The sequence below is a fragment of the Anser brachyrhynchus genome (assembly GCF_964034855.1).
Source record: "Anser brachyrhynchus genome assembly, chromosome: 22".
Classification (NCBI taxonomy): Eukaryota; Metazoa; Chordata; class Aves; order Anseriformes; family Anatidae; genus Anser; species Anser brachyrhynchus.
In genome coordinates, this window is record NC_137715.1 from 2,667,326 (window position 1) to 2,684,293 (window position 16,968).

At 72.4% G+C, this 16,968-nt stretch overlaps 2 protein-coding genes across 2 annotated transcripts in view; one reads left to right on the forward strand and one right to left on the reverse strand.

Annotated features, from left to right (window-relative positions):
- The first annotated feature begins 687 nt into the window (after nt 1–687).
- Nucleotides 688–5,277, forward strand: LOC308181683 (dickkopf-related protein 3-like). Its single transcript, XM_080565174.1, has 4 exons — nt 688–2,989; nt 3,956–4,133; nt 4,377–4,572; nt 5,170–5,277. The coding sequence occupies exons 1-4, from the start codon at nt 2,837–2,839 to the stop codon at nt 5,222–5,224; spliced, it is 582 nt and encodes a 193-aa protein (XP_080421300.1). The 5' UTR covers nt 688–2,836; the 3' UTR covers nt 5,225–5,277.
- A 141-nt stretch (nt 5,278–5,418) lies between these two features.
- Nucleotides 5,419–16,968, reverse strand: part of CACNB1 (calcium voltage-gated channel auxiliary subunit beta 1) — a 15,181-nt gene continuing 3,631 nt past the window's right edge. Inside the window, 13 exon segments of the mRNA XM_080565173.1 lie at nt 5,419–7,529; nt 8,569–8,754; nt 9,728–9,823; nt 9,942–10,093; nt 10,790–10,899; nt 11,801–11,859; nt 11,937–12,017; nt 12,334–12,353; nt 14,282–14,358; nt 14,464–14,600; nt 14,826–14,842; nt 14,845–14,947; nt 15,518–15,637. Of these exon segments, the coding sequence (XP_080421299.1) occupies nt 7,113–7,529; nt 8,569–8,754; nt 9,728–9,823; nt 9,942–10,093; nt 10,790–10,899; nt 11,801–11,859; nt 11,937–12,017; nt 12,334–12,353; nt 14,282–14,358; nt 14,464–14,600; nt 14,826–14,842; nt 14,845–14,947; nt 15,518–15,637 (1,575 nt within the window). The 3' untranslated portion in view covers nt 5,419–7,112.

Here is a 16,968-nt window from a genome sequence, read left to right on the forward strand (position 1 = left end):
GCACCCGGCTTCCTCGTCCTCCCCGCACTCCACGGCCCCGGTCCCGCAGCCCCTCGACACCGGCTGCCCCCTAAGGACCATCCTGGGGTGGTCTCGGGGCAGAGCCCCGCGCCCCCAGCCCCCCCATTGTGGCAGAGACGGACATGGGTGACGGATGGCACCGGGCACGGCCTCCCCCTGCCGCAATTAAAAAATCAGCCAAGCAGGTGCCACCCGTCCCGGTGCCCATGCTCGTCCCCGGGGCATTTCTCCGCAGGGAAACATTTCTCCGGGGCCTGGGGGGGGGGGAAGGGGGGAGACACCAGCCCTGCAGGGTGGCACGGGTGGCACCGAGCCCACGAGTGCCACCACCCCGTCCCCACCGCAGGCACCCCGGGGGCAGTGGCCTGGTGCTGGGGTGCTGGGGCTGAGCCCCCCCCCCTTGCTCATCTTCTCACCCCCTCCCCAACCTCTCCCAGCCCCAGGGGGGGGTCCACGGCCCCCCAAAAGCAGCGCACGGGGCACGCACGGCCCGGCACGTGGCCAGCTGCCATCTAGTGACAAGCAGCAAGAGGACAACAAGCACAGCGAACGCAGCCGCTGTTTTGGGGGGCCCAGGTCCCCAGGTCCCCCCCCCCAGCCCTTGCCCCCTGCTCCCCCCCCTGGCTGGGACCTGACCCCGTTGGTCACGGTGCAAGGTACCAGGAGCGCGCCCTCGGAGCGCCGGGCTGGGTTTGCTTCCCAAGCCCCCGTTTTTCCCCCCTTTGCAGGAAAAATGATTCCTGGGGGGGTTGGGGGTTCCCCAGGAGGAACTGGGCTGGGGGAGCGGGCTCAGGGGTGTCACCGGCCCTGCGGACCCCGGAGCCACCCGAGGTGCTGGTCCTGTGCTCGGGGTGTGGTGACCGCACCGTGACTCGGGCAGCAGCTGGGGGCTCAGTTGGGTGCCCAGTGGTTGGCTCAGCCCCAGAAGAGGGGGGAAAGCGGGACAGGAGCACCCTGGGGTGCTGGGGCAGGTGCTGGGCGCTCTCCCTCCCCGTGCTGAGGGCCTTGGGGTGACCCCGACCCCCAGCCCTGCGCCCGGCCCCGGGGATGCAGCGGAGCTGCAGGGCCCTGCAGCTGCTCGGCTGCCTGGAAGGGGAAGCGGGGGCGATGCCCGGCCCCGGGGGGGGGCACATCTGGGAGCCCATGGGGTGGGGAAGGTGCTCAGCACCCGGCGAGCTGGATCTGTCCTTCGGCAAGAGAGAGAAGTGTCCCGTAACGGGGACACGGCGCCACAGAGGCAGCAGGAAGCGGGCTGCGATGCGGTGCCACGTCCCCTCGCTGCTGCTGCTGCTGCTGGGGAGCAAATAAAGGGGGTGCAAAAAGGGGGGGGTTCCCCCCAAAACAAGGGGGCACCCGGATTTGAACCGGGGACCTCTTGATCTGCAGTCAAATGCTCTACCACTGAGCTATACCCCCTCTGCTGGGAGCTGCCTGCAGAGCTGCTCTGGTGCCTGCAGCCTGCATCGCACAACCTCTGTGTAACTGTGCACGCTGCACACACTGCACACACTGCGCACACTTACACACCTGCACACGCACTGTCTGACCTGCACACACAAGCAGGACCCCCGCACGGGGGTGTGGGGGGGCAGGGGGGGTCCATGCCCCACTCTCACCTGGGGTTGCGGCTTTTGGGGCCACACGGAGCCAGAAGATGCAGGAGTGGGAAGGAGCCGAACCCCAACTTGTGGCAAAGCCAAACCCGGGCTGTGCGGGCTGCTGGGTGCTGGGGGAGCCCCGAGCCTCCCCTCTGCCCCCCCCCCACGTCCCCCCCAAGCCACCAGGGCTGGGGGGTGCCGAGCGGTGCGGGGATTAAGCAGAGGCGGCGCCGGGGCGAGCACCCAGCGGGAGGCGGATGGGGAAGCGGCCGGGATTGTCCCCGGGGAGGCCGGGTCAATATTTAATATTTGCTCCCTAAGCCGCTGCGCAAACGCGTGCGGGGGCGGCCGCGGCGGGGGGGATCCTGGCCCGCAGCACCGGCACGAGGCAAAGCGAGGTTTTTGGGTCGCCCCGGTGCCGGCAGCTGCTGTGGGTTTGCAGCCACTGCTCCGGGGGATCCCCTCCCAGAGCTGCCCCGCGTCGCTGCGGCACCCCTCAGGGTCTCTTGTACACATGGGGAAACTGAGGCACGGGGGCAGGGGGAGTCACCTGGGGCAGCAGGAGCTTGGGGATGGAGGCCCCGAGGAGGAACCCGTAGGAGGGGTGGCCCCGGTGCACCCCGCTCCCCTCTGACCCCCAGTGACAACCCCCCCCCGCTCCCAGCTGGGACAGCCGCCAGGAACAAGCCCCGGGGGTTTCTCCCCACTGCGAAGTGTATTGGAGGGGTCTGGGGGGGGGAACACCGGGGGAGCCCCAGCTGAGACCCCCGCACGCCTGGGGACGCGGCGGTGGCACCGTCTGGGGACCCGCTCCGGGGAGGCCATTTGCGGGTTTGCTCAGCACGGCGGGGAGATAAGGGGCAGGCAGCAAACACCTCGTTTGCAGCGCCGTTAGGGAAGGTGCAAAGCTCGTCACCCCTGGATGCCGAGTGCGTGGGGGGGCTCCGGGGCAGCGCAGCCCCCATGGGCCCAGAGCACGGGGCTGGAGCCGAGCAGGCGCCGGGGCCAGACTGCTCCGAGGGGGCCGTTTGCTTTGGGGCTGTTGCCCCCAGCGAGGGGAAGGCTGGCAATTATGTTAATCCCTTAACCCCTGATTGCCTCCTCCTTCCCCATTAGGTGGGCAAACAGTTTTAGCAGCGGGGGCCCAGATAGGCCACGGGCTACAAATACCGGGCACCCCAGCGCCGAGCACCCCAGCGCCGAGCACCCCCAGCGCCATGCAGCCGGCCCTGGCCCTCCTCTGCCTCGGTGCCACGCTCCTGCCCGCCGCCTCCGGCCACCTCTGGGCCTGGATGTACTCCCTGCCCCGGCACCCGCCGGACGAGGCCGCGCTGGGCAGGAGAGCGGGGCCTGGGGACGACCTGGAGGAGGTGAGCGGTGTCCCCAGCCGGGGGGCGTTGGGGAGGGCGGGGGGGGACAGGGGGACAGGAGGACAGGCAGCTGCAGCAGGGCTGGGAGCTGGGGTGGGTGAAGGCTTTGCAGCAGGGGTGGGTGACGGTTTTGCAGCCGGGGTGGGTGAAGGCTTTGCAGCCGGGGTGGATGAAGGCTCTGCAGCAGGGCAGAAGTTTGGAGCAGGGGTGGGTGAAGACTTTGCAGCAGGGGGGGAGGAAGGCTCTGCATCCAGCTGGAGAGGAAGGGGGGGGGCACAGTTCCCAGCCAGGGTGGGAGCAGGGTTTGCGGCAGGGGTGGGCGCAGGGTTTGCAGCCGGGGGGGTGCGGGGGGTGCGGGGGGTGTGGGGGGAGGTCGGGGGGGGCCGCAGGGCTGGGAGCCGGGAGGGGGCGCGGTCCGCAGCGGGCGCTCCAGTGGCGCAATCGGTCAGCGCGCGGTACTTATAGGGCAGTACGCGGAGCAATGCCGAGGTTGTGAGTTCGAGCCTCACCTGGAGCAGGACTTTTACGGGCTCCGGCAGCGGGGTGGGGATCTCCGGCTTCCCCCCCACACCCGGTGCTGCTTCCCCCACCCGCGGGGTTTTGTTTTCCCCAGAGAAAACGGCTGCTGCAGCGGGCATCCTCTGCGGATGGGTCCCCGTGCGCCAGCGGCACCCAAAAGCCCCAGGGACCTTGGTGCTGCCCTAAAAGCCCCAGGGATCCCGGTCCAGCCCTAAAAGCAGAGGGACCCCGGTCCTGCCCAAGCACCCCTTTGCCCCCCCCCCCCCCCAAAACACCCCCTGTGGGGTCCCAGCTCCCACGCGCCCACACCCAGCCGCAGCCGTGCCCCTTCCCCGCCTAAAACACCAGCACAATTTTCGTGCCGCCCTAACGAGCTCCTCCTGGCCCACTGTGGGGATGGGGACGGGCCCCCCCCCCGACCCTTTGCTCTGCCCCCCGTGTCCCCAGGTGACAGCGTGCGGCCCCGACAGCCCCTGCGCCCGCGGGCACTTCTGCGACGAGCACTTCGGGCTGTGCCTGCCCGCGCGCCCCGCCGGGCAGTACTGCCGCCGCGACGCCCACTGCGCCCACGGCCTGCTCTGCATGTTCGGGAAGTGCCAGCAGCCCGTGCCCGACGGGCAGGAGGGTGAGCAGGGGGCTGGGATGGGGGGGGGGGGGGAGGGGGGGGGGACAAGGGGCAGCCCCCCCCAGCCCCAACCCTGGGAGCTGGGGGACGCGGTGCTGGTGGGGACGCGGTGCCGGCGGGCTCGGTGCCACCCTCCTGCACCAACCCCAACGCTCAGCCCCATCGCAGCCTCGTGCCCCAGTGTTGGTCTGGGGGCTCCCCTCCCCTAACCCCGCTCTCTGCCCCCCCTTTCCCCCCCCCAAGGAGCCCGGTGCCACCGGGACGAGGACTGCGGGCCGGGCGGCTGCTGCGCGCGGCGGCACGGCGAGCGGGTGTGCCAGCAGCGGCTGGCAGCGGGGCAGGGCTGCCACGTCCCCCCCGGGGGCCTGGCCTTCAGCATCAACCAGGTGTGCCCCTGCCAGGCCGGGCTGGTGTGCCGGGCCTCCGCGCCCCAGCGAGAGTGAGTACGGGGACGGGGGGGGCACGGGCAGGGGTCCTGAGATGGGGGGGGTGGGGGGTGGGCACCCTGGCTGCAAGCCTTGTGTGGGCTCGGGGTGGGGAGCGGTGTGACCCCCATGTCCCCACGCGCCCCGATTTCCCCCCCGTGCCCCCAATGTCCCCCCGTTCCCCAATGTCCCTCCTGCACCCCGATGTCCACCCCGTGCCCCTGATGTCCCCCCGCCCCCCTGATGTCCCCCCCGTACCCTCAATGTCCCCCCCCCGGTGCCCCAATGTCCCCATGCGCCCTGATGTCCCCACGCGCGCTGATGTCCCCCCATACCCCCGATGTGACCCCGATGTCCCCCCCGTGCCCCCAGTGTCCCCCCATGTCCCGATGTCCCCCCATACCCCCGAGGTGACCCCGATGACCCCCCCCGTGCCCCCAATGTCCCCCCATGCCCCCGATGTCCCCCTGGGCCCCGATGTCCCCATGCACCCCGATGTCCCCCCGTGCTCCCAATGTCCCCACGTGCCCCGATATCCCCCCTGTGCCCCCAATGTCCCCCCAGTGCCCCCCCCCCCATGCCCCTGACATCCCAGTGTCCCCCCCCCACAGGAAGGCGTTCGAGTACTGGCCGGAGAAGAGCGAGTGGAGGTGCCGGCAGCCCTGAGCCGGCAGCGCCGGATCGATTCCCTGTAAATAGCCTGTACAGCCCCCCCCGCGCGGACACGGGGTGCTGCTCCGTGCCTCCGTCCCCCCCCCGGGGAACCGGGCAGGTCCCGGCCACCCCCGAGCCCCCCCTCTCCCCACGGCAGAGGTTGGGGTCACCGCAGGGCTGAGCCGTGCTCGGTCCCAGCTCTGTGTCCCCCCCCCAGAGCCCCACGTCCCCCCCCCAGCAGGCGAGGCCGCGGGGAGATGTCACCGAAATGTTTATTACAAAGAACCAAGCGAGCGGGGCGAGTGTCGTCGTGTGTCCCCCCCCCCCCCCCCCCGACACACGGAGGAGAATAAATAAATAAAATACACTTCGTCGGGGCTTTAAATTAAAGTTTGCGGGGGGGGCGACATAAATACGGGACGGCCCTCTGCCCGCCGGAGGGCTGGGGGGGGGGGGGGCGGGGGGGGGCCCAGCTGCCCGGCCCCCGTGGGGGCAAGCGGGTCTCAAAGCACTTGGCAGGCAGTGACACCGAGTGTGTCCCCCCCCCGTGAAAAAAAAAAGGGGGGGGGGAAACTGAGGCACGCGGCGGGCGGAGGCGGCTTGGCAGCGGCAGAGCTGGGCGCCCCGGAGCCCCCCCCCCCGGTGGCAAGGCTGGTGGTCTGGGTAAGGCAGCGACCCCGGCCCCCCCCCCAGCATCGCCCCGAGGGTGGGGGGTGTGTGTGGGGGTCTGCCCCAAAAATGGGGTGAGCCCAGCCCCATGGTGAGGGCTGGATGTGGGGTGCCCCCCCCCCGGTGCGGCACCCCACCCCTGGAGGCACGGGGACGGGGGGGCACCCCAGTGGGGGCACGGGAGGAGGCAGCACCCAGGGGTGCTGCTGGGGGGGGGGGGGGAAGGCAGCCCTGCAGGCAGGGGGGGGACGGACGGACAGGCTCACAGACGGACGGACGGACACGGCTGGACGGGGCGAGAGCAGACAGGCACGGCGGGGGGGGTGGCACAGAGGGGGGGGGGGTTGTGGGGAGGGGGGGGCACACCCCGTGGTCCCGGGGGAAGGGGGGGGGGCGGTGTAGGACCCCCCCCCCCAGGGCAGAGGGACCTGCTGGGTGCTGCCAGGGCTGCGGCAGGCCAGGGCTGGGGCAGCTGTTAGCACGGGTTAGACCCCCCCAAACTGGCTCAGATTTGCCCCCCCCCCCAGCCCCATTCAGAGCCCCTTCACTGCAAACACATGCAAACCGTGCTCCCCCCCCCCCCCCACCCCGCCACAGGCAGGCAGCACCCAAGGGGGGGGGGGGGGCAACGGCCTGGGGTGTTGGGGACCCCCCCCCCCACCACCCGGAGCACCCCAAAACCCTGCACACACCGCACACCATGCACCCCTCCCGCTGCTGGGGCAGGCACCGGCTTGGGGGGGGGGGGGGGGGCAGCTGGCAGGGCCCCCCCCCCCCCGCCACCACCCCGCAGCGGGGTGGCAAACAGCACCATGGAGCAGCGGGGACACCCGCGGGGGGTGCGGGCAGCCAGCGGGCAAGGGCTGGGGGGGGGGGAGTTTGGGGGGGGGGGGCACGGCCCCCCCATACCCTGTGGCACAGGGGATGGGGACGCGCCGACTGCGGGCTGAGCCCCCCCAGGGTCCCCTTTGGTCACTTTCTCTCCCTGTAGGGCAGGGAGCGCCCCGAGGCACCGTGAGATGCTGGGGGGGGGCTGCAGGGGGGGGGGGAGACCCCCCCCCACACACGCCGAGGAGCAGGGCAGGGGGATGCCCCCAGGGCAGGGGGAGCCCCCAGGGCGGGGGGCTTGGGGCACGCAGCCCCCAAAGGCAACCAGCGGGGTTCTTCTCGCCCCAAAGCCGGCGCTGCTTGGGGGGGGGGGCCCTATGCCCGGCCTGGCCCCCCCCTCACCCTAGCGGATGTAAACGTCGTGGCCCCAGCCCTCCACGTCGCTCTGGTCCAGGCCGAGGGGCTCCGGGGGCTCGGGGCCGTAGCGGTCCTGGCCCTTGGCTCGGCCCCGTAACGCCCGGCCCCGTAACGCAACGGGGTGCCGGTGGCCGTGGCCGGAGCCGGGGTGGGGGGGGCCCCCCCGTGGCTCTTCGTCGTTGTCGTCCTCCTCCTCCTCCTCGCCGGGGTCGGTCTCGACGTCCATGCAGGAGTCTCCGGGCTCGGTGCAGGCCGAATCCCGGCTGCCCGGGGTCTCCGAGTCGAAGGTGTCCTGGCGGGCCAGGCCGCGGGGCGCCGCGCGGGTGGGCGGCGGGACGGGCCCCTCGGGGGGGCCGCCGCGCTCCCCCCGGCCCGGCGGCTCCCCGTGCACGAGGTACGGGCCCTGGTTAGGAGGAGAAGCGACCACACCGTGCGGGGACAGACGGGGGGGGGAGTGTTAGTTGGGGGGGGGGCAGGTTAGCCGCGCGCCGTGGGGCTGGGGGGTGCGGGGGGGGGCGCATGCAGCTCCTGCCCAGCCTGGCCTGCCCGTGCCAGGCACCCTGGATGTGACACCACAGCTCTCTGTGCAATCCGGTACCGGGGGGGGGAGCACCGGGACAGGGCTGGGGGGGGGACACGGGGGGGGTAAATAGCAGAGCAGGGGGCGCAGTGGGGTGGGGGCTGGCACCCAGCAGCGTCCTGCCTGGTGGGGGAAACGGCGACGGACAACACAGGACAGACGTCCCTCCTCTGCCTCCTGCCCCGGGGGTGCTGGGGACCCCCCCCCGGATTGAGCACGGCTGCTCCCCACCAGCCCTGGGGGGGCCGAGGGGTGTCCCAGGGCTCGGCCCGCGGTGGGAGGGGGCTCGGCCCCCCAGCACCAGGGTGCCCCGTAAGCCCTCGCTGCCACCCGGAGAGCTCCGGAGCGGTGTGGGAGTGGGGTCTGCAGCCCCTGGGGGGGGGCCGGAGGGACCCCACATTCCCAGGGAGCCTCGTAGGGGGCAGATCCCTGGGGGGGGGGGCACAGATCCCCACAGAGACCCGATCCTGGAGGGTGGCAGGGGACAGGTCCCAAGGGGGGCCATGGGGGGAGCAGAACGCAGGGGGCTGGCCCCGAACCCAGGGTGGGGGAGGGGGTCAAACCCGGGGGGGGGGGGGGATGGGGGGCAGCAACCCCAGAGCGGGGAGAGCATCCCTGGATGGGGGGGGGTGGTGACCCACAACTGTGGGGTCCCCCGTGGGGTGTCCCTGCTCCCCCGGCGTGGCCATGACATTGAGGGTGGGGGGGTCCCCAGCGCAGGACTTGGGGGGGGGGGGGGGGGGGGCATGTCCCCGCCGCCGTCTCACAGCGCGTGCTCCTCCAGGGGCGCGGGGGGGGCGGGCTCGGCGGCCCCCCGCCCCCAGAAGGCCAGGTTCCTGCGCAGGGAGGTGAGCACCTGTACCTGCAGGTTGGAGACGGGCGCGGGGCTGGCGGCCAGCGCCGCCGTGGCCATGGTGCGGCTGAGCAGCGGGTTGGGGGGGTTGCTGCTGGGGGGGTGCGTGGCCTTCCAGTAGGCCTCCAGGTACTCGGCCAGGTGCTCGCACGCCTCCTCCAGCTGGTTCTCGTCCAGCACGATGTCGAACATCTCCTGGGGGGGGGGAAACAGGGTGGGCGGGGCTTGTGGGCAGGGGGGCGGGGCTTGTGGGAGGGGGCGGGGCTTGTGGGAGGGGGCGGGGCTTGTGGGAGGGGGCGGGGCTTGTGGGAGGGGGCGGGGCTTGTGGGAGGGGGCGGGGCTTGTGGGAGGGGGCGGGGCTTGTGGGAGGGGGGCGGGGCTTGTGGGAGGGGGGCGGGGCTTTGTGGGGGGCATGGCTTGTGGGAGGGGGCGGGGCTTGTGGGAGGGGGTGGGGCTTGTGGGGAGGGGGCGGGGCTTTGTGGGGGCATGGCCTGTGGGGAGGGGGCGGGGCTTGTGGGGAGGGGGCGGTGCTTGTGGGGAGGGGTGGGAGGAGCATCTGGCCTTGGGGGTGGGGCCTGTGGTGTCTGGGGGTGGAGCTTCAGGCCCCAATAAGGTGGTGGGTGGGGCCTGTGGCACATGGGGGTGGGGCTTCTGGCCCAAATAAGGCGGTGGGTGGAGCCTGGTGAACATGGGGGTGGGGCTTCTGACCCCAATAAGGTGGCGGGAGGAGCCTGCGGCTCCTGGGGCGGAGCCGATGGGTGCCAATGGGGAGGTGGGCGGAGCCTACAGCGGCTGGGGGAGGAGCCTATGGGCAGAAAGAGGTGGTGGGCGGAGCCTGTGGCACATGGGGGCGGAGCTTCAGGCCCCAAAGAGGTGGTGGGCGGAGCCTGTGGCACATGGGGGCGGAGCTTCAGGCCCCAAAGAGGTGGTGGGCGGAGCCTGTGGCACATGGGGGCGGAGCTTCAGGCCCCAAAGAGGTGGTGGGCGGGGCCTGTGGCACATGGGGGCGGAGCCACAGCTCCAGGACAGGTCACACCCCCTGCCTGGGGGAGGCGGTGGGAGGGGCTTCAGGCCTGCAGGGGGCGGAGCCAGTGATGGGGCGTGGCCGGGGCGTGGCCGGAGGGGGCGTGGCCGGAGGGGGCGTGGCCGGAGGGGGCGTGTCACTCACGGGCGGGCACTGCGCCAGCTTGTCGGAGGCCACCATCTGCACGTTGAGGTGCTTGGCCTGCGACTTGCCGCGGGACTTCACCAGCCGCTGCAGCACCTGGGGCGGGACGGGGGCGCTGGGCGGGACGGGGGGGGGGGCCGCGGGGACACGCGGACCCCCCCCCTCCCCCCCCCCCTTACCACCCCCACGCCCCCCCCTACGCCCCCCCACCCACCTTGGGGGAGGCGATCTTGATGTAGACGACGATGGGCGCCAGCGAGGTCTTGGCCAGCTGGGCCGGGTGGTTGATGGTGTCGGCGTCCAGGGCCACCAGCTGCAGCGTGCGCGCCAGCTCGAAGATGCGCTCCGTCTCGCTCTGCACCTCGGCTGGCGGAGCGGGGACACGGGCAGGGTCGGGGGGGGCGGCACGGGGGGGGAGGGAGGGCTGGAGGGCATGTGGGGGGGCTTTGGGGACGACGGCTGGGGGAACGGGACGGGGACAGGAGGGGTTTTGGCCGCTCCGGCGTCACCCCAGGGACAGGGACGGGGAACGGGATGGAGACAGGAGGGGTTTTGGCCGCTCCGGTGTCACAGACAGGGACAGGGGGGTCCCAGCAGGAGGGAGGTGGCGATGGGGTCCCAGCACTGACTGCAGCAGGGTGGGGAAGGGGCTAAGCCCCCCCGACCACACGCACTGGGGTGGGTGCTGAGCCACTGGGGTGTCCCCGACCCTCGGAGTGCACCCCGGGGACCCTGCAGCGTCCCAAAACCCGGGCAGGGCCACGCAGGGAGGACGGGGGTCCGAGGGGCCGGGCGGGGGTCCCGCCGGGTCCACGCTACGTACCCAAGACATCTGTACCAGGAGCAGGGGAGGAAGGAAGCGGCGCGGAGGGGAGGAAACCCGAAGGGAAGGAGAGAAAAAAAAAAGGAAAGAAAAACACAACAGAGAGAGGATAAAAGGGGAGGGGGGGGGGGGGGACAGAGACTGGGCGAAACCCCCCGGGGGGGGAGCGAGGGGTCCGTGCCCCGGGGGGAGCGGGGGGCGGATACAGATGGGAGCTGGGGGCCGTGGCAGTGCCTTACCCAGGCTGGAGCGCGTGCTGGAGCGCTCGATGATGGTGTGCTTGCTGGGGTTGTTGAGCACCGAGCGCTTGGCCAGCGAGATGTCGGCCGTCACCCGCGTGATGGAGATCCTGCCAGGCGCAGAGGGCAGGGGCTGGGGGGGGGAGACAGCGGGAGACCCCCAAACACCCCCCCCCATCCACGACGAGACCCTGCTCCCACCCACCCACCCCACGCTCAGGGCCGGTCGCATCCAGGGCGTGTGCAGGCGTCCTCGGGGGCAGAGCTGCAGCTCCGGCATGGGGCTGAGGGACCCCCATGGGGCTGAGGGACCCCCATGGGGCTGAGGGGTCCCCCATGGGGCTGAGGGACCCCCATAGGGCTGAGGGGACCCCTAAGGGGCTGAGGGACCTACACGGAGCTGAGGGGTCCCCATGGAGCTGACGGGGTCTCCATGGGGCTGAGGGGATCCCAGGGGGCTGAGGGAGTCCCCAGGGGGCTAAGTGGTCCCCTAAGGGGCTGAGGGGCTCCCCATGGGGCTGAGGGGTCCCCTAAGGGGCTGAGGGGCTCCCCAGGGGGCTGAGGGAGTCCCCAGGGGGCTGAGGGGGTCCCCGTGGGGCTGAGGGGTCCCCCATGGGGCTGAGGGGTCCCTCATGGGGCTGAGGGACCCCCCTAAGGGGCTGAGGGGTCCCCTAAGGGGCTGAGGGGTCCCCCTAAGGGGCTGAGGGGTCCCCATGGGGCTGAGGGGGTCCCCATGGGGCTGAGGGACCTACATGGGGCTGAGGGACCCCCCTAAGGAGCTGAGGGACACCCCTAAGGGGCTGAGGGATCCCACTAAGGGGCTGAGGGACCCCACTAAGGGGCTGAGGGACCTCCATGGGGCTGAGGGACCCCCCTAAGGGGCTGAGGGGTCCCCATGGGGCTGAGGGGGTCCCCGTGGGTCTGAGGGGGTCCCCCTAAGGGGCTGAGGGGTCCCCATGGGACTGAGGACTGCCCCTAGGGGGCTGAGGGCCCCCCATCCACCCGCCTCACCTGCCATCAAAGCGATGCTTCAAGAAGTCGAAGAGGGCTTTCTGCATCATGTCCGTCACCTGGCGAGGGAAGGGGGGAGCGCGTGGGACCCGGGCAGCCCCCCAACATCTGTCACCCCCCCCCCTCCCCTCCTCACCTCGTAGCCCTTCAGCGAGGGCCCCACCAGGATGATGGGCCGCATGGAGGGCACCACGTCGTAGGGCGGCACGTGCTCGGCCTGCGGGGCACAGCCGGGCGTTACGGGGCTCGGGTGGGCGGGGGGGGGGGGCAGCAGGAGCCTTGGGGTGGGGTGGGGGGGACACACACCAGGGGATGGGGACAACCGGGGCAGCCACGGGGGGGGGGGTCACACACACACACACAAAGACACACGCGCGTGTGGCCATGCCGGGGAGCGCAGCCACCACTGGGACGGGCGCTCGGCTTCACCCCGCGATGGGTGGGGGGCAACAGTGGGGGGGGGGGGGAGCACCCACCCCCTTGCCCAGCCTGGGGGGGGGGTGAGGGGGCGGGGGGGTCCTGCCGCTACTCACCGATTTCTGCTTCTGCTTCGCTACGTCCCGAGGCGCCGCGCGCGGGGCCGGGGCGGGCGAGAGAAGACAAACAAGGCATGCGTGTTACTGCGGGCGGGGGGCAGCGGGGGGGGGGGCGTCATGGGGGGGTCCCAGACTGGGCGCGGGGGTCCCTGGGGGGCTTGGGGGGGGGGAAACGGGGGGTGTCCCCCCCCCTGCTTCAGGGCACTGTGCTGGCGGAGGTCTGGCAGCGAGCATCTCCCTGGTGTTAATTAAAACTGGGGGGGCGAGCGGGGGGCTTTGCGGGGCGGGGGGCGTGGGGGGGGGCACGGCGGGGTGCCCCCAGCACTGCTCGCCCCTGCAGCCCCCCCCCCAAGCCCTGCGGGGCGATGTCAGCCCCCACCCCCCCCGGCCCCGGGCTGTGGTTGCGCCCGAGCCCCCAGGCCCCCTGCCCAGTTTGGGGGGGGGGGGAACGTTCCACTCGCATTCGTGGGGGGAGACGAGAGGGGCACGGCACACACCATGCGCACACCGGGGGGGCGAGGCGGGGGGGGCACGGAACGGTCCATGCCTGGATCGTGGGGGGGGCAGCCACGGGCTGAACCATCCCATGATCAGAGGGGGGGGGGCAGCCACGGGCTGATCCACCTTATTGATCATGGGGGGGGTGGGCAGCCACGGACTGGTCCACCCTATTGATCACAGGGGGGGGCACAGCCACGGACTGAACCATCCCTTGGATCATGGGGGGGGCAGCCACAGACTGGTCCATCCTATGATCGTAGGGGGGCACAGCCACGGACTGGTCCACCTTATCAACCTATAGGGGAGCACAGCCACGGACTGAACCATCCCATGATCATAGGGAGGGCAGCCACAGGCTGAACCACCCTATTGATCAAAGGGGGGGGGCAGCCACGGGCTGATCCATCCTATTGATCATAGGAGGGGGGCAGTCACGGACTGGTCCATCCCATGATCATAGGGGGACACAGCCACGGACTGAACCATCCTATGACCACAGGGGGACGCAGCCACGGAATGGTCCACCCTATCGATCGCAGGGGGAGGCAGCCACGGACTGAACCATCCCATGATCATAGGGGGGGAGCCACGGACCGCTCCATCCCACGACCACGGGGGGACACAGCCACGTCCCGAGCCTCCCACGCCACGTGGGGCACCCCGCTGCCGCCCCGGCCCCGCTCCCCCCGCCCCGTTGCAGACCGTTTCATGCCCATGCTGCGCAGCGGCCACGCGCCGCCGTGGCGCGGGGAGGGAGCAGGGGCACGGCGTGCCCCGAGCAGCCCCGGGGGGCGCCGCCGGCACCCCCCCGGGGGCGGTGTTAGGGCAGGCAAGGTGCAGCAGGCGAGCGCGAGGCCGGGCCGGCGTGCGCGGGGGGGCTCCGTTACCTTCCTAAAGAAGGGGATGCGCTTGGTGTGGGCGGGGGGGGTGGTGACACTGCTCACGCTACTCTTAGGGGAGCGGTGGGTGTCCGCGGCCTCCTCCTCCTCCTCTAACTCATCGGGCTCAAAGGCAAAGCTAGGCATGTCCAGGGCACCTGGGGACGCACCGGAGCCGGGGGGGGGTGCGGGGGGGTGGGGAGGGAGAGAAGAAGAGCGATAATGGCAGCGAGGGGGGGGGGGGCGGATGGGAGCAGGGGGGGCTGCGAGGGGCAGGAGGATGGCGGGGACGGGGGGCAGAGAGGGGCGGGGGGGCTCCTGGGTGCTGGGGGCTACCCCGTGCACGCCCAGCCGTCCGTGCGCACACGCGTGTGAGCGTGCCACAGAGGGCTGACACCTCCGCCCCGCGGACCCCCCCCACAGTGCAGAGGGGACGCAGCAGCCGCGATCGACGGGACGGGCAAGGGGGGGGGGCATTACCCAGAGGGGTGACGGACCCCCCCCGCCCCACGCCGGGCCGGTCCCGCTCAGCCCGGGGGGGCTGCGGGCACCCCGGACACTCTTACCGCTGGCCGGCGGGGTGGGCCGGCGGGTCCCCGTCACCACGTCGCCCAGGCTGGAGCTGGAGTTGTCCCCCGATTTGCTGGGGGGGGAGAGAGGCAGAGAGAGAGAGAGAGGGGTCAGTATCGTGACGGGGGGGGGGGGGGGAGGCAGAGGGATTTGGGAGGGGGGGCTGGGGGGGCGGCACCTCGAGCTGAGCCGGTTCTGCCTCATCTTCTGCTCCTGCAGCAGCCGCATGTTCTCCAGCTTGACGGGGCTGGGGATGAAGCCGACCTCGCAGCCCTCCTTCACCAGCCGCCCGATCCACCAGTCGTTGTTGTACTTCTGCACCGCGACGGGGGGGGGGGGGGGGGCACAAAAAGCCTGAACCCCCCCCCCCAACAGCCAACCCCACGGCCACCCCATTGCCTGCCCCGCGGCCGCCCCACGGCCACCCCACTACACTTGCCCCACGGCCGCCCCCAGCCCCACACCCCCGCCGGCCCCCCCCCAATCCCAATCCCTGCCCCCCCCGACATGCTAGCCCCCCCCCCGGCCCCCAGCCCCCACCTCCTTGATGTGCAGGAGTCTTTGGGCTCGAAGCAGATGGCCATGCCCTGCACCGGCACGTCGTCGCCGGCCGACGGGTTGTAGCCCACGTTCGTCCGCACGGCAAACGCCACCGGCTTCGTCTGCCGACGGGGCAGCGCTCAGCACGGGGACGCTGCCCCCCCCCCGGCCCACAGAGCCCCCCCCCACCCCAGCAGGGCCTGGCCGGGGTCTGGAGGAGCCGGAGCAAGACTGAGGGTGCTCGTTAGCTAATTGCCCCAGGCCTGCGGACAAGGAGCAGGAGGGCACGGCGGGGAGCGCGCTGAAGGGTCCTGTGCAGCATTGGGGGGGGGGTCCCGGGGGTCCCATCCCGTACTGGGGGGGTCCTGTCCTGCACTGGGGGGGTCCCAGCCCTCCCCATCCTGCACTGGGGAGGGGGTCCCAGGGTCCCATCCTGCACTGGGGGGGGGTCCCAGGGGTTCCATCCTGCACTGGGGGGGGGTCCCAGGGGTCCCAGCCCTGCACTGGGGGGGGGTCCCAGGGGTCCCGTCCCGCACTGGGGGGGGGTCCCAGCCCTCCCAGTCCTGCACTGGGGAGTGGTCCCAGGGGTCCTGTCCTGTACTGGAGGGGTCCCAGAGGTCCTGTCTTGCACTGGGGGGGGTCCCAGCCCTCCCTGGGGGGGGTCCCATCCCCCCCTTCCCCCCCCCCCCCACCTTGGCTTTCTCCAGCTGCGCCAACGCCTGCCGCTCGGCCTCCTTGCGCAGCGCCTCGCGGTCCTCCTCCAGCGACACGTCCGAGTCCGAGGGGCGGCTGGTGTACGACTCCGCCGAGCCCTGGGGGGAGCAGGGGGGGGGGGGGGCAGCGAGAGGGGTCAACCCCCACCAACCCCCCCCCCCTTCCTCAAACAGCCCCATTTCTCCCCCCCCGCCCCCCCACCTCATTACATTCTGGCACCGGGGGGGGGAGAAAACGCCCCCCCAAACCTGCCTCCCCCCCCGCAGCAGGGGCAGAGGTTTGGGGGTGTCAGGAGGAGCTCGGCCGGGCCCTGAGCCCCCCCCCCCCCGGCCCCCCCCCCTCGGGGCGCAGGCCCCCAGCCCGTGTTCCCTGTGTTCCTCGGGGGGGGGCCGGGGGGGCCGTGCCGGGGTTACGGCAGGCCGCAGCTGTCGCCACCGCTCCGGCACGGAACGTGACACCGGGCCTCCCGTTAAACCGCGAGGGCAACGGGGACCCCCCCGGACCCCCCCCCAGACCCCCTCAGACCCCCCCCGGACCCCCCTGCCCGCTGCCCCCCCCCCCCTCCAGGGAAAGCCCCCCGGTGCCGGCCTTGTCCCGGCCACCAAGGGGCCCTGCGGTGATGGGGGGGGGGGGGGGCACGGAGGGGGGGGCGGGGGTCACCCCAGGACAGGGCCGGGGTTGGGGTGGGATCACCTCGACCTGTGCCCCCCCCCCCCCGGGCCCCCTCCCCTCGCTGCGGGGGGAGCCCAGGAGGGAGGCAGTGGGGACACCCCAGGGCCGTGCCCTCTGTGGGGAGAGCAACCTTTTTTTAGGGGGGGGCTGCCCCCCCCCAACCCCTCCATGACCCCCCCACTGCGGGAGCCCCCAGCCCCCCCGCAGGGCAGGGCAGCCCGATTTGCCCCCCCCCCGTTCCCAAACAGCAGCAGCATGGGTGCAGACCCCACGCCGTCCATGGGGCAGCAAGCAGCCCCCCCCCCAAAAAAAAAATAAGAGCCATGGGGGCAGAGATCAGCTGCCCCCCCCCCCCCTCCAAACCGCCCCCCCCATAGGGACACGTCCCAGCCTGGGGGTCCCTGGGGGGGGGGGCAGTGCAGTGGGGTCCATGGGGGGGTGCCAGGAGGGGGGGGGGATTGGGGAGGGCTGCTTGTGGGGGGGGGGGTGCAGGCACAGTGTCCTCCCCCCACAGCCCCACCGCGCCCTGGGGCCGCCTGCTGCAGCCCCCCCCCGGGACCAAGGGGGGACCCTGCATGGGGGGGGGGGGGGCGAGGGGGGGGGCAGGAAGGGATTTGGGGGGAGGGGGGGGGCACTGGCAGCCCTGGGGGGCGGCGGGGGCACTCACCAGGGCGGCGGGGGGGTCCTTGCCGGCCATCTCCATGGTGGCAGGGCCGGGGGGCGAGTGGGACTGGGGGGGGGGGGACACGGGGAGGGG